The 22,856-nt window shown below is 43.4% G+C and overlaps 1 protein-coding gene across 1 annotated transcript in view; it reads right to left on the reverse strand.

The window, feature by feature from the left end:
- Positions 1–22,856, reverse strand: part of ctnna1 (catenin (cadherin-associated protein), alpha 1) — a 197,386-nt gene that overhangs the window by 16,926 nt on the left and 157,604 nt on the right. Inside the window, exons 14-16 of the mRNA XM_070878385.1 lie at positions 11,124–11,234; positions 6,693–6,874; positions 3,563–3,668 (exon numbers count right to left, since the gene is read on the reverse strand). Of these exons, the coding sequence (XP_070734486.1) occupies positions 3,563–3,668; positions 6,693–6,874; positions 11,124–11,234 (399 nt within the window). The remainder of the gene's footprint in view (positions 1–3,562; positions 3,669–6,692; positions 6,875–11,123; positions 11,235–22,856) is intronic.

Below are 22,856 nucleotides of genomic sequence, written 5' to 3' on the forward strand. Positions count from 1 at the left end.
GACCTACATGGACCATAAACCAACCAACAAATTGATTTTAAAATTCTCATCCCTTCCCATCTGGACACAGCAGTGTGGGGGTTGTGAGGGCTCCTAACTTGGGAGGGCGAGCCCATCTATTCTCTGAAAGCAATAGTGTTAGCAGCACTGAGAGCTGCGCTCTGAAGCCTGCCTGTGATAATGGCTGGGTAAAATTACACACTGCAGAGATCTAGATTACTTTCCAGCAGGCAGAATCAAATTACACATTCCAGATAAACTGTTGGGTGCGTCTTGTCCACCAAGGGAACTTATCAGAAATATGGCTCCATTTTCCCCAAGTTATTTGCTCCTTTTTTTGGGGTGAGCATTTTTTTTTTTGGCCTAAATTTAAAAATCCAAGTTTCCCCAAAGATTGTGTGCCAGTCTAACTCAGTTAGTTACGATTTTTTTTTAAGATTAGTTTGTTTTTACCTTATTCGGGGGGTAACTCGTCACCCTCGCCAATCCTGGCCATTTAAGCAAGTTTAGCTATCTCCGATTTACTCCAATTTCTCTTAGTACTTTGGTTCGGTATTCACGAAGGAGGACACAAACAACCTTCCGGTTATAAAAGGGGTCGGGGGGTCTAGTAAGGAGGAGGAACTGAGGGAAATCCTTATTAGCCGGGAAATTGTGTTGGGGAAATTGATGGGATTGAAGGCCGATAAATCCCCAGGGCCTGATGGACTGCATCCCAGAGTACTTAAGGAGGTGGCCTTGGAAATAGTGGATGCATTGACAGTCATTTTCCAACATTCCATTGACTCTGGATCAGTTCCTATAGAGTGGAGGGTAGCCAATGTAACCTCACTTTTTAAAAAAGGAGGGAGAGAGAAAACAGGGAATTATAGACCGGTCAGCCTGACATCGGTAGTGGGTAAAATGATGGAATCAATTATTAAGGATGTCATAGCAGTGCATTTGGAAAGAGGTGACATGATAGGTCCAAGTCAGCATGGATTTGTGAAAGGGAAATCATGCTTGACAAATCTTCTGGAATTTTTTGAGGATGTTTCCAGTAGAGTGGACAAGGGAGAACCAGTTGATGTGGTATATTTGGACTTTCAGAAGGCGTTCGACAAGGTCCCACACAAGAGATTGATGTGCAAAGTTAGAGCACATGGGATTGGGGGTAGTGTACTGACATGGATTGAGAACTGGTTGTCAGACAGGAAGCAAAGAGTAGGAGTAAATGGGTACTTTTCAGAATGGCAGGCAGTGACTAGTGGGGTACCGCAAGGTTCTGTGCTGGGGCCCCAGCTGTTTACACTGTACATTAATGATTTAGATGAGGGGATTAAATGTAGTATCTCCAAATCTCCAAATTTGCGGATGACACTAAGTTGGGTGGCAGTGTGAGCTGCGAGGAGGATGCTGTGAGGCTGCAGAGCGACTTGGATAGGTTAGGTGAGTGGGAAAATGCATGGCAGATGAAGTATAATGTGGATAAATGTGAGGTTATCCACTTTGGTGGTAAAAACAGAGAGGCAGACTATTATCTGAATGGTGACAGATTAGGAAAAGGGGAGGTGCAAAGAGACCTGGGTGTCATGGTACATCAGTCATTGAAGGTTGGCATGCAGGTGCAGCAGGCGGTTAAGAAAGCAAATAGCATGTTGGCCTTCATAGCAAGGGGATTTGAGTACAGGGGCAAGGAGGTGTTGCTATAGTTGTACAGGGCATTGGTGAGGCCACACCTGGAGTATTGTGTACAGTTTTGGTCTCCTAACCTGAGGAAGGACATTCTTGCTATTGAGGGAGTGCAGCGAAGGTTCACCAGACTGATTCCCGGGATGGCGGGACTGACCTATCAAGAAAGACTGGATCAACTGGGCTTGTATTCACTGGAGTTCAGAAGAATGAGGGGACCTCATAGAAACATTTAAAATTCTGATGGGGTTAGACAGGTTAGATGCAGGAAGAATGTTCCCAATGTTGGGGAAGTCCAGAACCAGAGGTCACAGTCTAAGGATAAGGGGTAAGCCATTTAGGACCGAGATGCGGAGGAACTTCTTCACCCAGAGTGGTGAACCTGTGGAATTCTCTAGCACAGAAAGTTGTTGAGGCCAATTCACTAAATATATTCAAAAAGGAGTTAGATGAGGTCCTTACTACTAGGGGGATCAAGGGGTATGGCGAGAAAGCAGGAATGGGGTACTGAAGTTGAATGTTCAGCCATGAACTCATTGAATGGCGGTGCAGGCTAGAAGGGCCGAATGGCCTACTCCTGCACCTATTTTCTATGTTTCTATGTTTCTATGTATGTAACCTCTGTGGAAAAACCTTCTGGGCAGTTAAGAAAATCGGTGCAGGTAAGGAAATCAGCACAGCAGATGCACTGCCAGGGTCCAGACAGCAGCAGCAGGGAGAGAGGGAGAAGGCCTGTCAGCCAGAGTGGGTACCAACACTGGCAAGGGAGGGAAGCCTTTCGGCCAGAGTTAGGAGCAGGTACCAGGAGGGAGGAGGCCCTTTGGCCTGGGATAGTAGCAGGTATTGGGAGGGAGAAGCCCTTCGGCCTGGAATAGTAGTGGGTACCAGGAGGGGGAGGCCATTCGGCCTGGGATAGTAGGATACTGGGAGGGAGAGGCCCTTTGGCCTGGGATAGCAGCAGGTACTGGGAAGGGGGGGCCCTTCGGCCAGGGATAGTAACGGGTACCAGCACCGGGAGGCCCTTCGGCCAGGGATAGTAGCGCGTGCCAGCAATGGGAGTATGTCAGCTCATAACTGCCTCATCCTTTGTGGAACCTCAACTACTTCAGAAAGAGTTTTATAGATTATAAACTTTCCATCTCTAGTTTAACTCATGTTGTTGAGACACAAATTCATTTTTAAGAGAACTAATCACCAACAGGCCAGAATGCATTTCCTTCTGTACTCCTCGCCCCACCGACCAGTCGTTAACATCTCATTTTCACTCCACTTACTCTATTTCCAAGAGAATAATAACCAGATTAATACCTGCTCGACACATCAGTCAAGTTGTTAACTGCCAAGTAGATTAACCAGTAAACGGATAAACAAAAGCATGAAATCCTCTGCTGCACTGAACTGCAATGTAACTGGACTACACAGAGTCCCAGAATATTACATGACAGTTTGTTGCTGAGCATTTACAGAGCCCTGCTGTTCAGTTCAGATGAACAACTCAACTTGACAAGGGTAGGCGGACAAATACTTCAAAATCACCAGGACAACTGAAATTTAGATGTGTTAAACAAATTCAAACAAAACGTACAAATTGATTAATTTAAATTTAGCATCAATATTCCTGGGCTACAGTATCAAATCAAACTGGACTATGGTGTATGAGAACATGAGTGTTTGTACCTTGACAGAAACAAAAAGGTCAATACCATCTCACCAGTCAATATTTCACAAACCACTTCTCAAAAAAGCTACTAATCGAAGAATAAAAGTATTTCTAAGCTTGTAGTTACGTATATTGCAAAAAAAGTATATTTTTGCACAAACGTGCACAGTCCTAGTACCAGTATTGTTGAGCACGCTAGCATTTTGCATCGTGTCTGCAGCAAAGACTCACATGATCAGCAATAGTACGTCCCAATTTATCCATCCTTGATCCAGCTTCAGCAATTTTCTTTGCTGCACTGATTACATCAGATGTATTCTTTAGTGGGCCTTTTCCTCTGTAAAGAAGATCAGTATTAGCCAACTTTACAAAACTACAAATCAAACAGAATTCCTCATCTTGAGTACCACTGCCCTACTCCCTTCCCAAATCAGTCAGTTAACCGTAACATTTACATGCATGTGCAGTGAGGGAGGGGAAGGATTAAAGGGGGAAATGTTATTCAAAGTTGCAAGGACAAAGATGGTTGCACTGCAGCTTTTTTTTAAAATAAAGATTTATAGCCATTATTCTGAAATTTGGGTGGCTTTCAAAGTGCCAGTTCTAATTAAAGCCTCTGCTTTCATTTCTTTTTTAAATAACCAAAACCTTAGTTTAATGCTTAAGACTATAATAGATGAACATAAAAGTGTACATGACAAAGTATAAAAGGTAATTTGTGAAAATGTAAAAACATTGAATATTCTAGTTAGTATGAAGTAATCTTTAAACTACATCTCAACATAATTAGCCCCATTTTATGCAATTAAGACTGTATACTGAATGGGCAATGGAGAACGAGAGTGGATACTATTCAGAAAAGTGAACTAATTGATGGGAGGAAATACTTAATTCTCACAAAAGACTAATAAAAATACCCAAGGAATGCACTTGATTATCCAAAAAACACCTCAAAGAACAATCAGAATAGGTTGTCCAGCTGAAAAGGAGAACTCATAACATCTGGAAGAAATCACTTACACAGGTGGGAAACCAACATTTTTTTCTGATCGAATAGTTATGCCAGCTCACTGCAACTGCAGGATAAAAGAAATGTATCTGGATACATAACCTGATTGAATCTTTCAGTGCAAAGTGTTACCTCCAGAAAGTATTCCTTTCCTTTCGAGGAAACCTATTCCTAAATGAAGCCATCACTAGATTTTCATTAAATCAATGGGGCCATGATCTGGTTGAAATTTTTTTAAATTAAGAATTCATCATGCCTCCCACCCCCAGTGAGTAACCAAACACATCCAATTTCTGTTATTATACTGATTAAGTGTTTTACATCAGTATTAGAGGTTTTAAATACACAGTTTAAATACTTCTATTTATGGGGAACATTAATTTCTCCAAATGGTTTAAAAGATGCATCTTGTATTTATCTATTTGCATGTATAAAAGCCAGATCCAATTAATTAAAAATTTTGCTATTCAAGTATGGTGAAATTTTAAGGTGTAGTCACAAAAGGAATGAAAGGGTAACTGGTTGTTATATTTTTGATTTGAAAATGTTATACCCTTATTCAAAAAAGTGTGTAAAGATAAACCCAGCAACTCCATCAGTTTAAACTCCAGCAGTGGGAAAGCTTTTAGAAACAATAATCAGGGACAAAATTGTCACTTGGACAAGTGTGGATTAATTAAGGAAAGCCAGCACGGCTTTTTTTTTTAAAAAAGGCAAATCATGTTTAACTAACTTGATTGTGTTTTTTGATGAGGGGACAGAGAGGGTTGATGAGGGCAATGTGGTATACATGGATTTTCAAAAATTGATAAAGTGCCACATAATAGGCTTGCCAGCAAAGTTGATGCCCATGGAATAAAATGGAGATGGATACAAAATTAGCTAAGTGACAGGAAGCAGAGAGTAGTGGAGAACGGTTGTTTTTCGGACTGGAGTAAGGTATACACTGGTGTTCCCCAGGGGTTGGTTCTCGGACCAATGTTTTTTATATACTTGGATGTGGGTGTACAGGGCATAATTTCAAAATCTGCAGATGACACAAAACTTGAAAGTAGAGTGAACAGCGAGGAGGATAGTGATAGACTTCAAGAGGACGGACAGGCTGATGGAATTGGTGGACACGTGGCAGATGAAATGTGATGCAGAAAAGTGTGAAGTGATACATTTTGGTAAAAAGAATGAGGAGAGGAAATATAAACTAAAGGGTACAATCATTAAGGGGGCACATGGACAGAGAGCCCTAGGGGTATATATACACAAATCATTGAAGTTGGCAGGGCAGGTTGAGAAAGCAGTTTAAAAAAGCTTACAGGATCCTGGGCTTCATTAATAGAGATAGAGGACAAAAAAGTGTGGATATGATGATGAACTTGTATAAAATATTTTGGTTTCAACTGGAGTATTGTGTCCAATTCTGGGCACTGCACTTTAGGAAGGATGTGAAGGCTTTGGAGAAGGTACAGAAAAGATTTACGAGAATGATTCCAGGGATGAGGGACTTCAGTTATGTGGATAGACTGGAGAAACTGGGGTTGTTCTCCTTCGAGCAGATAATCATGAGGGGTCTGGACAGAGTAGAGAGAAACTGTTCCCTTTGGCAGAACCTGAGGACACAGATTTAAGGTGATTGACAAAAGAACCAAAGGCAACATAAGGAAAATCTTTTTTACACAGCGAGTGGTTAGAATCTGGAATGCACAGCCTGAAAGGGTGGTAGAGGCAGACTCAATCACTGCTTTCAAAAGAGAGTTGGATAAGTACCTGAAAGAAAAATATTTGCAGGCCTACGGGGAAAGGGCAGTGGAACGGGGGCTAGCTGAGGTGCTCTTGGAGAGCCAGCACAGAATCGATGGACCGAATGGCCTTCTTCCATGCTGTAGCCATTCTATGATTCTATTTCTTATGTAGTTCTAAATGAAATAAAGTATCAATTTTATAAAGTTAAATACAAAATTCAATGAGGTTTTGAACTCATCATTCCGGCAGCAGAAAATGCCTAATTTCATCAGAATAAGGTTTGTTTCAAAGAAGTAAAGGATGATCCAATAGTCTAAAAATTTTCAGGTTCTCTCAAAAACTGGAATGCCGCTGACCATCATTTTGGATACTTACCCAAAATTACTGATCGTAATCCAGATTTAGAAAGAGGCAAAAACGTTTTGAGAGTTTGATGCAAATTACTTGGAGGATATAAAAATTAATACAACCATTTTGAAAACACCCTACTCTGGAATATAATGCAATTTTCACATAGTAATGTTTGTGTTAATTTAAAAGCTTACTAATATTGAACTGCAGCATTAGCCAAATACATCACTGAGCTGAGTTATGATTAAAGACTGAACTGCACACCTGGTGAAGTCTGTCATCTCCATCATAATCATACACATCTGCTTGGCTAGGACAATTATATCATTTCCACTGTCATCCCATTTAGAAACTTCAGCATCCAGTTTAATCTTCTCTTCCTCAAAGCTGGCTACCTGCTCAGCAATCTTTGCTTTTTGTTCCTGTGGAAGCTGAGCCATAATGGCCTGAAAAACAAAGACAGTCAGCTAGATAAGATCTAAAGTTAAAAGTTGCCCAAATGTTGCAAGAAATGAACTAAGGTACATATAAAACAAGGAGATACAAAACTGACTGTTTGAAACTTTTGCTTTTTGGCAAAAAAAAGTAGTTTCAAAACAATTATTCAATGACTTAATTAATTTTATTCCTCAATATCATTCCAATTGTCACAGAAACACTATAAATTGGATTAGTACGTGGAATAATAAAAAGCAACCTTCTTATTGAAGGCCGGGAAGAGTTACAAGTAATGCACTTCGTCTCATTCCCAGTGGAAGAGAACATAGCATCAAACTGCCCCACATTTCACACTAATTGGTACCAATTTGGCAAACTCACTTTGAGGCAGTTAGGAATGAGTTTGTGAATAGAAGCATCACACTGATGTAAGAGAGATCTGATATAATAAGGATTTTTTTGAGAGGCTGGGATCTAGGTACAGTGCTATGGCAGTGTAAATTGAAAAATACACCTCAAATAACACATTTAAGCTGCCCAGTAGAGGCATAGTGGAAAAATATTTATTTCTCCAGCACACAATTCAATAAATTTTAAATTACCACTGGATAATAACTCCAGCTATTTTATGTTCACTGGGGAATGATAGCACAGTGGTTATGATACTGGATTAGTAATCCAGAGGTCTGGGCTAATTATCCAGAGATGAGAGTTCAAATCCCACCACACCAGCTAGGGAATTTAAATTCAATTAATTAAATAAATCTGGAATAAAAAGCTAGTATCAGTAATGGTGACCATGAAACTATCGGATTGTTGCAAAAACCCATCTGCCATCCATACCTGGTCTGGCCTATATGTGACTCCAGACCCACAGTGTGGTTGATGCTTAACTGCCCTCTGAAATGGTGGCTCAGCATCACCTTCTCGGGGGCAATTAGGGATGGGCAATAAATGCCAACCTTGCCAGTAATGCCCACATCCCAGGAATGTGTCTGCAACCTAGTCATCAGCTATTTAGTGTTTTTCTAAAAATATGGCCAGTCAATTTTAGCTTTGAAATGTAGGCCCCAAGTTTCCACATGATTTGCTCCTGATTTTTTAGGAGCAACTGGTGTAGAACGGAGTAACTTAGAAATCAGAATTCTCGTCATTTAGTTTGCTCCAGTTCTAGTCAGTTAGAACAGTTTCACTTGGGAACAGAATTTTTTTTTCAAAAGGGGGCATGTCCGGCCACTTACGCCTGTTTTCAAAGTTTCGTCAGTGAAAACTTACTCCAAACTAACTTAGAATGGAGTAAGTGAAGATTTTTGTATGCTCGAAAAAACCTTGTCTACACTTTAGAAAATCAGGCGTAGGTTACAAATCAGGCGTAGGGAATGGTGGGGGGGGGGGTTTAAAGGGAAGTTTACAAACATTAAACATTTCAGTTTTACAAATAAAGAGCCATCATCAATAATAAATGATAAATACATCAGTAAATCAACCAATAAATCAATCAAAAAAAATTAATAATTTTTTTTAAAAAAATCAATAAAAAAAACATTTTCTACTTACCGACTGCAGCACCGGGAGCCCTCCAACAGCGTGCTGGGATGCCCCCCCCCCCCCAGTGTGTCTCTGTCAGTGTCTCTATCTCTCTGTCTGTGTGTGTTTCTCATTCTCTGTCTGTCAGTGTCTGTGTTTCTGACAGCGAGGGGAGGAGAGGAAGGGGAGGGGAAAAGGAGGCGGGGGAAAAGGAGGCGGGGGAAGGAGACGGGGGAAGGAGACGGGGGGGGGGCGGAGGGCGGAGACGGGGGGCGGGGGGGCGGAGACGGGGGGCGGAGGGTGGAGACGGGGGGGGGGAGGAGGGGGGAGACGGATCGGAGGGAAGGGAAGGAGATTGGGGGGGGGGGGGGGGGGGGAAAGAGAGAAAGGAGAAGGGAGAGGGAGGCTGAATGGGCCGGGCCCGAGACTTCGGGCAGGGCCCGTCCCCAGCACCAGATTTACAGGTAGGTGGCGTTGGGTCGGGTCGGGGGGGGAGCGCGGGTCGGGGGTGGGGGTGGGTGGGAGGGAGGTCAGTTCGGTTCGGGTCGGGGGTAGGGAGGGAGGGGGAGATCAGGTTGGGGGGAGGGAGGTCAGGTCGGATCCAGTCCGGGGGCAGGGGGGGAGCGTGAGTCGGGTCGGGGTCGGTCCGGAGGCGGGGAAGCGAGAGTCGGTTCGGTGTCGGGTCCGGTCCAGAGGCGGAGGGGGTGGGGAGGAGCGGGAGTTGGGTCTGGTCTAGTCCGGGGAGCGGGAGTCGGGTCAGGTCCGGCAGGGGGGGAGCGGGAGTCGGGGTGGGGGGGGGGGAGCGGGAGTCGGGTCGGGTCCAGTCCGGGGGGCCAGGCGGGAGTCAGGTCGGTGTCGGGGGCGGGAAGCGTGAGTCGAGTCGGGTCGGGAGGAAGCAGGAGCTGGGCTTGGGAGGAGCCTTATGCACGCAGCCCCAGTGAGGCCATTCAGCCAGGGCTAGGGGCTGCGTGCTTCGGCCCCTCCCACACAGTTTTGGGCGCCTGGAGCCACTGCATATGCGTGCCCACTGTAGCGCGTATGTGCAGAGGTCCCGGCAGTTTTCAGCGCAGGGACCTGGCTCCGCCCACTACAGCTCCTGCTGCGCTGCGCCGAGGGCCAGAGGACCTGCAGGGAGGTGGAGAATCTGGAGGTTTTTTTTAGCCACATTTTGTGGCGCGAAAAACGGGCGTCCAGGTCGGGACTGCGCCGTTCTAGGCGCGGCTCGAAACTTGGGCCCGTAGCTTCAGCTTTGAAAAAAAATGTTGCCACCTCAGGACTCATTAGCAAAAGGCAACTTAAGGCATTTTCTGGAAAGACTTTTTAGGAATCAAAATTTTGAAATGTTTTCTACATATTAATTTAACAATATCCGCCATGAAATTCCTACAACATGCTTCCGCTGCTTGCAATCACAAAGGAATTCCTCAAAATTTATTCTTAAATTTAATTTAAAAAAAATACAGTTATAAATCTTCTTCACAAACTGCTATCCAATGTGTATCCTGGATTTAATACTTGTGTTAAGACAGAGCAATACACAGCTATTCAATATTTTCATTTGCGTAATCTATTCAGTTGCTGGGACTGACTGCTTTTCGATATTCCACTCATACCACATTTACAGCAGCAAATTAAAGTTGAATGAATGCATTGTTTGGCTCCTATTTACCACTGTAAATGGTTCAATTTTGCACAACCCAACAGTTTTCAAAAGTTTACAATGCCAGCTGCTGCCAGCCAGAATGGTTAATGTTTCCTTGCACTGGCAGTATAATGGGTTTACTCACACTGTACTCAAGTGCTTCACCATTAATAAACTAACAAACCAAATCATAATTTTAAGATTTAAAACTGCACATGCAGGTATGTTGTATGTATGTGTACATGTATATCACTGCCCATACATGCAACATACCAGCACATGCAGATTTTTTGGCTGCCTTCTACAATTCCCACTAATGGTTAAATATCATTCTGCTAACTGGTCTGAATGTCTAGGCTGAAAGTCCTGCTGATGCTTTACCGTACTTCCCTTATTTGGATAAGATACCTCAACCCCAGCTTCAGAAGCGCAGTACTTACTTACTTATGACATTTTCATTTCCCATACACGGCAAAACAGCCATTTTCCAATAGTGGCAGTTGGTGCCAAAAATCAGCACAGCTGAGCACTGTAGACTTGTCCTTTGGGAACTGTACTAAAACTGCCCAAACTCATTCTTCGGATCCCAACAGCTGTCACTGACATTCCATCTGCCTTGGCTGCATTTAAACCAAATTCCCAGAAGATAAAGGAGGACAGTATTCTGCACCCTATTTCCCACAGTCACTTTTAAAAATACGTGCACGCAAAATGAAAAAGCAATTTTTCAAATATAAAATAAGATTTTTTTTTAATGAGAGATTTCTATTCCAACTAGGCAACACTGTTAAGTTACAAGTAATTTACCAACAACATGCTTTGGCTTGTATATATTTTTTTCATCAATTAGTTATGCAGCAGTTTATTAACCATCCCACTGAATTTTATGGTTCGTAAATTTTAGTCTGATTAGCAACTTTGTACAGCTGCCAGCTCATCCCCATAAACATACAATGCAACACTCTCACCAGCCAACATTTTGGTATTTGAAAGCTGGAAGTACAAACACAAGGTAACTTTTTAAGTGAGCTAAGTATCAACCACAGATAAAGTTAATGGTGAACTTATTCTGGAAATAGGAAACTTACCCTTGCACTCTGTCCATTAATAAGCTGATCTTCCTGTGTCTGGACACTAGTTCTACTTTGCACATCAAAGTCTTCAGTTTCAAAATCAGAGTCATCCAATTCTTCAGGAGTCTAGAGCGGAAAAATGGTAGTATTAAGATGTAAACATTGGGAAAGCAGAGCAAATCATGCTGGCCTCTCCTGAATGCTAAAAATACATTATATATTAAATTTAGTAGATGGGTGCATATTTCATTAAAAACTTCAAGTACCTGCAGTACCATTCATTTCTGTTAGCGGCACTGTGATAGGCCTTGACAGTGTTTAAAGATCATCACGTTCTGACACACAATAGCTGCTATTTTATAGTACAGGTACAGCATCGAAAATCTGGAAGCCTCGGGACCGAGGTTGTTCCGGAGTTTGTGTATTTCTGGACTTCGGAAAGTCTTTGACATCCCGAATCCGGAAACGCCGAAGCCCAGGTATTTCTGGATTTCGGAATATCTTTCCGATGTCCCGAGTCCGGAAACGCCTGGGCCAAGGTAGGTAGTTGGGGGGGGCGAGGTTGGCGGGGGAGAGGTCAGCAGGTTCAGACTCCGTCACGGATCGGCCCGTTGTCCGGAACATTCCGTATTTTGGAACTCCAAATTTCGGACACTCAACCTGTAACAGCATGTCTTCCTACATCTACTCATTTCGAATAATTCCTACACAACAGGTTTAAAAAAAAAGGAAGCACTTTAGATCTTGATAGTGTCTCAATTTTTAGCCACAAATAACCATTTATATACACATGAAAAGGCTATTACCCCAAATAAGGAAATTACAAGATTGCAACATAAAGCCGTTTCATCTCAACAATCCACATGGTACAGATAGAGGGCGAGCGAGACACAAAAATAAACAAAATATTTTTAACTGAAGGTGAATTTCAAAACCACCAAAAAAAACATCTGATTGCTTAATCTGACTACAGGAAGATTAAGACACCATGAGCACAAACTATTGCCAGTATTAGTATGGCTTTTCCAATGTACAACCCAACTTATAAGGTTTCTCCATCAAGTATGTAAATCGACAAAGCCATTTCCCCCTCCATATCAGCATATAGGCCTAGAGTTTATGCTCAATTGTGCTATTTTTTTTACTGCGCAATTCCCCAAATATCGGCGTAACTAGCACAAAAGATTGCAGAATTTTAAGCGCTAATTACGCCCACGATCTTTTGCGCTTTTTAAAAACCAGGAACTGTAGCATATTGGTTATGTTATGGGACTAGTAATCCAGAGGTCTGGACTAATAATCTGGATACACAAGTTCAAATTCCATGCCGGCAGCAGTGGAATTTAAATTCAGTTAAATTAAAAAATAAAATCTGGAATAAAAGCTAGGGTCACTAATGGTGACCGTGAAACAAACTGGATTGTCTAAAAACCCATCTGGTTCATGAATCTCCTTTAGGGAAGGAACTCTGCCACCCTTACCTGGTCTGGCCTACATGTGACTCCAGACCCACAGCAATGTGGTTGACTCATAACTGGCCTCTGAAATGGCCTAGCATGCCACTCAGTTGTAACAAACCGCTACAGAAAACAAAACAGTAAAACCGGATGGCCCATGCAGCATTGACCTCAGCACAGACTTCGGACATGACAACGGCACACCCAACCCAGTCCTCCTCACTAAACTCTGGGGACCTATGCCACAATTGGGAGAGCTGTCCCAAAGACTAGTCAAGCAACAGCCGACATAATCATACTCTCAGAATACTACCTTTCAGCCAATATCCCAGACTTCTCCATCACCATCCCTGGGTACATCCTGTCCCACTGGCGGGACAGACCCACCCGAGGTGACGGTACAGTGGTATAGTCGGGAGGGAGTGACCTTGGGAGTCCTCAACATTGACTCTGGACCCCATGAAATCTCAAGGCTTCAGGTCAAGCATTGGCAAGGAAACCTGATGATTACAACCGACTGCCCTCCCTCAGCTGATGAATCAATACTCCTCCACTTGGGTGGTTGAACATCACTTGGAAGAAGCACTTAGGGTAGCAAGGGTACAGAATGCACTTTGCGTGGGGGTCTTCAGTGTCCATCAAGAGTGACTCGGTGGTACCACTATACCACTACTAACTGAACTGGCGGAGTCCTGAAGGACATATCTGCCAGACTGAGCCTGCAGCGGGTGGTAAGAAACAACACGAAGGAAAAATCTACTTGATCTCGTCCTCACCAATCTACCAGTCGCAGATGCATCTGTCCATAACAGCATCGGTAGCAGTGATCATCTCTACAATGACTCTGCAGTGAAGTCCCGTTTTCACGCCCATTGGAAAAAAAGGTAACGTCGATGGTATGAGACGTGAATTGGCTAGGATAGACTGCCGAATGATACTTAAAGGGTTGACGGTGGATAGGCAATGGCTGACATTTAAAGATCACACAGATGAACTTCAACAATTGTACATTCCTGTCTGGAGTAAAAATAAAACGGGGAAGGTGGCTCAACCGTGGCGAACAAGGGAAATTAGGGATAGTGTTAAATCCAAGGAACAGGCATATGAATTGACTAGAAAAAGCAGCAAATGTGAGGACTGGGAGAAATTTAGACTTCAGCAGGGGAGGACAAAGGGTTTAATTAAGAGGGGGAAAATAGAGTACGAGAGTAAGCTTGCAGGGAACATAAAAACTGACTGCAAAAGCTTCTTTAAATATGTGGAGAGAAAAAGATTAGTGAAGACAAATGTAGGTCCCTTGCAGTCAGAATTAGGTGAATTTATAATGGGAAACAAAGAAATGGCAGACCAATTGAACAAATACTTTGGTTCTGCCTTTATGAAGGAAGACTCAAATAACCTTCCGGAAGTACTAGGCGACCATCACAGAAGCCAGTCTTCAGCCAATTCAATTCATTCCACGTGATAACAACACACAGCTGAACGCACTGGATACAGCAAAGGCTATGGGCCCCGACCACATCTTGGCTGTCGTGCTGAAGACTTGTGCTCCAGAACCAGTTGCGCCTCTAGCCAAGCTGTTCCAGTACAGCTACAACACTCGCATCTACCCGACAATGTGGAAAACTGCCCAGGTATGTCCTGTCCACAAATAAGCAGGATAAATCCAAACTGGCCAATTACTGCCTCATCAGTCTACTCTCAATCATCAGCAAAGTGATGGAAGGTGTCATCGACAGTGCTATCAAGTGCCACTTATTCACAATAATCTGCTCACCGATGCCCAGTTTGGTTCCACCAGGAACACTCGGCTCCAGACCTCATTACAGCCTTGGTCCAAACATTGACAAAAGAGCTGAATTCCAGAGGTGAGGTGAGAGTGACTGCCCTTGACATCAAGGCAGCATTTGACAGAGTGTGGCATCAAGGAGAGCTAGGAAAATTGAAGTCACTGGGGAGTTAAGGGGAAAACTCTCCACTGGCTGAGGTCATACCTAGCACAAAGGAAAATGGTTGTGGATGTTGGAGATCAATCATCCCAGCCCAGGACATCGCTGCAGGAATTCCTCAGGGCAGTGCCCTCGGCCCAACCATCTTCAGCTGTTTCATTAATGATCTTTCCTCCATCAGTAACAAGTGGGGTGCCGCAGGAATCAGTGCTGGGACCCCAACTATTTACAATCTATATTAACGACTTGGAAGAGGGGACCGAGTGTAACATAGCCAAGTTTGCTGACGATACAAAAATGGGAGGATGGGTAGTGTGTGAGGAGGACATAGAACATAATAAGAACATAAGAATTAGGAACAGGAGTAGGCCATCTAGCCCCTCGAGCCTGCTCCGCCATTCAATAAGATCATGGCTGATCTGGTCGTGGACTCAGTTCCACTTACCCGCCCTCTCCCCATAACCCTTAATTCCCTTATTGCTTAAAAATCTATCTATCTTTGACTTGAAAACATTCAATGAGCCAGCCTCAACTGCTTCCTTGGGCAGAGAATTCCACAGATTCACAACCCTCTGGGAGAAGAAATTCTTTCTGAACTCGGTTTGAAATTGGATCCTCCGTATTTTGAGGCTGTGCCCCCTAGTTCTAGTCTCCCTCACCAATGGAAACAACCTCTCTGCCTCTATCTTGTCTATCCCTTTCATGATTTTAAATGTTTCTATAAGATCACCCCTCATCCTTCTGAACTCCAAGGAGTAAAGACCCAGTCTACTCAATCTATCATCATAAGGTAACCCCCTCATTTCTCGAATCAGCCTAGTGAATCGTCTCTGTACCCCTCCAAAGCTAGTACATCCTTCGTTAAGTAAGGTGACCAAAACTGCACGCAGTACTCCAGGTGCGGCCTTACCAATACCTTATACAGTTGCAGCAACACCTCCCTGCTTTTCGCAATGAAGGCCAACATTCCATTTGCCTTCCGGATTACCTGCTGCACCTGCAAACTAACCAAAGAGTTTAGGTCCCTCTGCACCACAGCATGTTGTAATTTCTCCCCATTCAAATAATATTCCCTTTTACTGTTTTTTTTCCCCCAAGGTGGATGACCTCACACTTCCATCTGCCAAACCTTAGCCCATTCGCTTAACCTATCCAAATCTCCTTGCAGCCTCCGAGTCCTCTACACAACCCGCTTTCCCACTAATCTTAGTGTCATCTGCAAATTTTGTTGCACTACTCTGTCCCCTCTTCTAGGTCATCTATGTATATTGTAAACAGTTGTGGTCCCAGCACCGATCCCTGTGGCACACCACTAACCACTGATTTCCAACCGGAAAAGGACCCATTTATCCCGACTCTCTGCTTTCTGTTCGCCAGCCAATTCTCTATCCATGCCAATACATTTCCTCTGACTCCGCGTACCTTTATCTTCTGCAGTAACCTTTTGTGTGGCACCTTATCGAATGCCTTTTGGAAATCTAAATACACCACATCCATCGGTACACCTCTATCCACCATGCTCGTTATATCCTCAAAGAATTCCAGTAAGTTAGTTAAACATGATTTCGCTTTCATGAATCCATGCTGCGTCTGCTTGATTGCACTATTCCTATCCAGATGTCCCGCTATTTCTTCCTTAATGATCGTTTCAAGCATTTTCCCCACTACAGATGTTAAACTAACCGGCCTATAGTTACCTGCCTTTTGCCTGCCCCCTTTTTTAAACAGAGGCGTTACATTAGCTGCTCTCCAATCCGCTGGTACCTCCCCAGAGTCCAGAGAATTTTGGCAGATTATAACAAATGCATCTGCTATAACTTCCGCCATCTCTTTTAATACCCTGGGATGCATTTCATCAGGACCAGGGGACTTGTCTACCTTCAGTCCCATTAGTCTGTCCAGCACTACCTCCCTAGTGATAGTGATCATCTCAAGGTCCTCCCTTCCCACATTCCTATGACCAGCAATTTTTGGCATGGTTTTTGTGTCTTCCACTGTGAAGACGGAAGCAAAATAATTGTTTAAGGTCTCAGCCATTTCCACATTTCCCATTATTAAATCCCCTTATAGAGGCTGTAGGAGGACAAAGTCAGGTTAAGTGAGTGGGCAAGAATTTGGCAGATGGAGTACAATGATGTAAAGTGTGAGGACATACACTTTGGCAGAAAAAAAATCAAAGAGCAAGTTATTATTTAAATGAAGAAAGATTGCAAAGTGCTGCAGTACAGTGGGACCTGGGGGTACTTGTGCAGGAAACACAAAAGGATAGAATGCAGGTACAGCAAGTGATCAGGAAGGCCAATGGAGTCTTGGCCTTTATTGCAAAGGGGATGGAGTATAAAAGCAGGGAAGTCTTGTTACAGCTGTACAGGGTATTGGTGAGGCCACACCTGGAATATTGCATGCAGTTTTGGTTTCCGTATTTACGAAAGGATATACTTGCTGTGGAGGCAGTTCAGAGAAGGTTCACTCGGTTGATTCCGGGGATGAGGGAGTTGACTTATGAGGAAAGGTTGAGTAGGTTGGGCCTCTACTCATTATAATTCAAAGATTGAGAGGTGATCTTATAGAAACGTATAAGATTACGAGGAGGCTTGACAAGGTGGATGCAGAGAGGATGTTTCCACTGGTGGGGGAGACTAGAACTAGAGGGCATGATCTTAGGATAAGGGGCCACCCATTTAGAACTGAGATGAGAAATTTCTTCTGAGGGTTGTGAATCTGTGGAATTTGCTGCCTCAGAGAGCTGTGGAAGCTGGGACATTAAATAAATTTAAGACAGAAATAGACAGTTTGTTAAACGATAAGGGGATAAGGGGTAATGGAGAGCGGGCAGGGAAGTGGAGCTGAGTCCATGATCAGATCAGCCATGGTCTTATTGATGGCGGAGCAGGCTCGAGGGGCCTTATCGCCTACTACTGCTTCTTATGTTATGTATAAACGGTCATAAGTGATGATTGCACAGTGTTTAGTTCCATTTGCAACGCCTCGGAAAATGAAGCAGTCCATGCCTGCATGCAGCAAGACCTGGACGATATTCAGGCTTGGGCTGATAAGTGGTAAGTAACATTCACACTATACAAGTGCCAGGCAATGACCATCTCCAACAAGCAAGAGTCCAACCCTCCCCTTAATGACAGCAATGCGGTGGAGGAGTGTATTAGGGATGGTTTTCTTGACCAACATGTTGAGGAACCAACTAGAGAGCTGGCCATCCTAGACTGGGTGATGTGTAATGAGAAAGGACTAATTAGCAATCTTGTTGTGCAAGGTCCCTTGGGGAAGAGTGACCATAACATGGTAGAATTCTTTAAGATGGAGAGTGACACAGTTAATTCAGAATAAGGTCCTGAACTTAAGGAAAGGTAACTTCGATGGTTTAAGGCGTGAACTGGCTAGAATAGACTGGCAAATGATACTTAAAGGGTTGACGGTGGATAGGTAATGGCAAACATTTAAAGATCACATGGATGAACTTCCGCAATTGTACAACCCTGTCTGGAGTAAAAATAAAATGGGGAAGGTGGCTCAACCGTGGCTAACAAAGGAAATTAAAGATAGTGTTAAATCCAAGGAAGAGGCATATAAATTGGCCAGAAAAAGCAGCAAACCTGAGGACTGGGAGAAATTTAGAATTCAGCAGAGGAGGACAAAGGGTTTAATTAGGAGGGGGAAAATAGAGTACGAGAAGAAGTTTGCTGGGAACATAAAAACTGACTGCAAAAGCTTCTATAGATATGCGAAGAGAAAAAGATTAGTGAAAACAAACGTAGGTCCCTTGCAGTCGGATTCAGATGAATTTATAATGGGGAACAAAGAAATGGCAGACCAATTGAACATATACTTTGGTTCTGTCTTTATGAAGGAAGACACAAATAACCTTCCGGAAGTACTAGGCGACCGAGGGTCGAGTGAGAAGGAGGAAGGATATCCTTATCAGGCAGGAAATTGTGTTAGGGACATTTTTGGGATTGAAGGCCGATAAATCTCCGGGGCCTGATGGTCTGCATCCCAGAGTACTTAAGGAAGTGGCCCAAGAAATAATGGATGCATTGGTGATCATTTTCCAACAGTCTATCAACTCTGGGTCAGTTCCCATGGACTGGAGGGTAGCTAATGTAACACCACTTTTTAAAAAGGGAGGGAGAGAGAAAGCGGGTAATTATAGACCGGTTAGCCTGACATCAGTGGTGGGGAAAATGTTGGAATCAATTATTAAAGGATGAAATAGCAGCGCATTTGGAAAGCAGTGACAGGATTGGTCCAAGTCAGCATGGAGTTATGAAGGGGAAATCATGCTTGACAAATCTGGAATTTTTTGAGGATGTAACTAGTAAGAGTGGACAAGGGAGAACCAGTGGATGTGGTGTATTTGGACTTTCAAAAGGCTTTTGACAAGGTCCCACACAAGAGATTGGTGTGCAAAATCAAAGCACATGGTATTGGGGGTAATAGACTGACGTGGATAGAGAACTGGTTGGCAGACAGGGAGCAGAGAGTCGGGATAAACGGGTCCTTTTCAGAATGGCAGGCAGTGACTAGTGTAGTGCCGCAGGGCTCAGTGCTGGGACCCCAGCTCTTTACAATATACATCAATGATTTAGATGAAGGAATGGAGTGTAATATCTCCAAGTTTACAGATGACACTAAATTGGGTGGTGGTATGAGCTGTGAGGATGACATTAAAAGGCTGCAGGGTGACTTGGACAGGTTAGGTGAGTGGGCAAATGCATGGCAGATGCAGTATAATGTGGATAAATGTGAGGTCATACACTTTGGGGGCAAAAACACGAAGACAGAGTATTATCTGAATGGCGGCAGATTAAGAAAAGGGGAGGTGCAACGAGACCTGGGTGTCATGGTTCATCAGTCATTGAAAGTTGGCACACAGGTACAGCAGGCGGTGAAAACGGCAAATGGTATGTTGGCCTTCATAGCTAGGGGATTTGAGTATAGGAGCAGGGAGGTCTTACTGCAGTTGTACTAGGGGCCTCACCTGGAATATTGTGTGCAGTTTTGGTCTCCTAATCTGAGGAAGGACGTTCTTGCTATTTTGAGGGAGTACAGCAAAGGTTCACCACTCGTTCCCGGGATGGCTGGACTGACATATGAGGAGAGACTGGATCAACTGGGCCTTTATACATTTGGAGTTTAGAAGGATGAGAGGGAATCTCATAGAAACAAGTAAGATTCTGACGGGACGGGACAGGTTCAATGCGGGTAGAATGTTCCCGATGTTGGGGAAGTCCAGAACCAGGCGACACAGTCTTAGGATAAGGGGTAGGCCATTTAGGACTGAGATGAGGAGAAACTTCTTCACTCAGAGTTGTTAACCTGTGGAATTCCCTGCCGCAGAGTGTTGTTGATGCCAGTTCATTGGATATATTCAAGAGGGAGTTAGATATGGCCCTTACGGCTAAGGGAATCAAGGGGTATGGAGAGAAAGCAGGAAAGGGGTGCTGAGGGAATGATCAGCCATGATCTTATTGAATGGTAGTACAGGCTCGAAGGGACGAATGGCCTACTCCTGCACCTATTTTCTATGTTTCTATGTTTCAATGGCATTACATAGAAACATAGAAACTAGGAGCAGTTGTAGGCCATTCAGCCCTTTGTGTCTGCACCGCCATTCAATATGATCATGGCTGATCCTCTATCTCAACACCATACTTCTGCTTTTTCCCCAAACCCCTTAATGCCTTTTGTTTCTAGAAATCTATTTATCTCCCTCTTAAAATATATTCAGTGACTTGGCCTCCACAGCCTTCTGTGGTAGAGAATTCCACAGGTTCACCACCCTCAGTGAAAAAATGTCTCCTCATCTCGGTCCTAAATTTCCTACCCTGTATCCTGAGACTGCGACCCTTTGTTCTACACTTCCCAGCCAGGGGAAACATCCTCCCCGCATCCAGTCTATCCAACCCAATCAGAATTTTATACGTTTTAGTGAGATCCCCTCTCATTCTTCTAAACGCTAGTGAATACAGGCCTCGTCGACCCAATCTCGCCTCATACGACAGTATGCCTCATCCCAGGAATCAGTCTGGTGAACCTTCGCTGCACTCCCTCTATGGCAAGTATATCCTTTCTTATGTAAGGAGACCAAAACTGCACACAATACTCCAGGTGCGGTCTCACCAAGGCCCTGTATAACTGTAGTAAGACATCCTTGCTCCTGTATTCAAATCCTCTTGCAATGAAGCCCAACATACCATTTGCCTTCCTAACTGCTTGCTACACCTGCATGTTTGCTTTCAATGACTGGTGTACAAGGACACCCAGGTCCCTCTGTACATCGACACTTCCCAAGCCATCACCATTTAAATAATCCTTTGTCCATGTTTTTCTTACGAAAGTGGATAACTTCACATTTATCCACATTATACTGCAACTGCCATGTGTTTGCCCACTCACTCAACTTATCTAAATCACCTTGCAGCATCTTTGCATCCTCCTCACAGCTCAATCCCACCTAGTTTTGTGTTGTCAGCAAACTTGGAAATATTCTATTTGGTTCCCTCATCCAAATCATTTATATATATTGTAAATAGCTGGGGCCCCCAAGCACTGATCCCTGTGGTACCCCACTAGTCACTGCCCGCCACCCCAAAAAAGACCCGCTTACTGTCTGTTTCCTGTCAGTTAACCAATTTTCAATCCATGCCAATACAATGCCCCCAATCTCTTGTGCTTTAATTTTGCACACTCACCTCTTATGTGGGACTTTATCAAAGGCCTTCTGAAAATCCAAATACACTACATCCACTGGTTCTCCCTTATCTATTCTTTCAGTTACATCCTCAAAAATCTCCAGTTGTTTGTCAAACATGATTTTCCTTTAATAAATCCATGTTGACTTTGTTTAATCCTGTTGATATTATCCAAGTATGCCGTTATCACATCCTCTATAATAGACTCCATCATTTTCCCTACTACTGATGTCAGGCTAACTGGTCTGTAGTTCCCCGTTTTCTCTCTCCCTCCTTTTTTAAATAGTGCGGTTACATTTGCCACCCTCCAATCTGCAGGAACTGTTCCATAATCTATAGAATTTTGGAAGATGACAACCAATGCATCTACTATTTCCATGGCTACCTCTTTTAGTACGCTGGCATGCAGATCATCAGGCCCTGGAGATTTATCTGCCTTCAGTCCCATTAGTTTCTCCAGCACTATTTTCTTACTAATAATCATTTCCTTTCATTCCTTTTGCTTACTAGACACTTGGCTCCCTAGCATTTTTGGGACGTTATTTGTGTCCTCTTCCATGATGACAGAACCGAAGTATTTATAAAATTTTTCGGCCATTTCCTTGTTCCCCATTATAAATTCTCCCATTTCTCTCTGTAAAGGACTTACATTTGTCTTCACTGATCTTGTTCTTTTTATATACTTGTAGAAACTTTTGCAGTCGGTTGTTTATGTTCCTTGCAAGTTTACTCTCATACTCTATTTTTCCCCTCTTAAATCAATCTCTTGGTCCTTTTTTGCTGAATTCTAAACTGCTCCCAATCCTCAGGCTTGCTACTTTTTCTGGCAACTTTGTATAACTCCTCTTTGGATCGAATACTATCCTTAATTTCTTTTGTTAGCCATGGTTGGGCCACTTTTCCTTTTGTGTTTTTACACCAGAAAGGAATGTATAACTGTTGCAATTCATGCATTCGTTCCTTAAATATTAGCCATTGTTTATCCACTGCCATGCCTTTTAATGAATCTTCCCCATCTATCATAGCCAATTCATTCCTCATACCTTGGTTTAGGTTTAGGACCCTAGTTTCGGATTGGATTACTTCACTTTCCATCTTAATAAAGAATTCAATCATGTTATGGTCACTCTTCCCTGAAGCGCCCCACACAATTAGACTGTTAATTATCCCCTCCTCATTACACAATACCCAATCTAGGATAGCCTGTTCCCTGTAGGCTCCTCAACATACTGGTCTAAAAACCCATCTCGTACACACTCCAGGAATTCATCTGCCACAGTATTATTACTAATTTGGTTTGGCCAGTCTATATGTAGGTAAAGTCACCCACGATTAATGTGGTACGTTTGCTACATGCATCTCTAATTTCCTGTTTGATGCCACCCCCTACTCTATCACAACTGTTTGGGGGCCTATCGACAACTCCCACCAATGTTTTCTGCCCCTTGGTGCTGCGTAGCTCCACCCAGACTGATTCTACATCTTGAATTTCTGAGCCAATATCCTTTCTCACTATTGCTCTGATTTCATCCTTTAACACCACCAGACAACCCCCTCTTCCTTTTTGCCTGTCCTTCCTAAATATCGAATATCCTTGGATATTTAGTTCCCAACCCCTGGTCACCCTGCAAC

The sequence above is a fragment of the Pristiophorus japonicus genome, chromosome 4 (genome assembly GCF_044704955.1).
Source record: "Pristiophorus japonicus isolate sPriJap1 chromosome 4, sPriJap1.hap1, whole genome shotgun sequence".
Classification (NCBI taxonomy): domain Eukaryota; kingdom Metazoa; phylum Chordata; class Chondrichthyes; family Pristiophoridae; genus Pristiophorus; species Pristiophorus japonicus.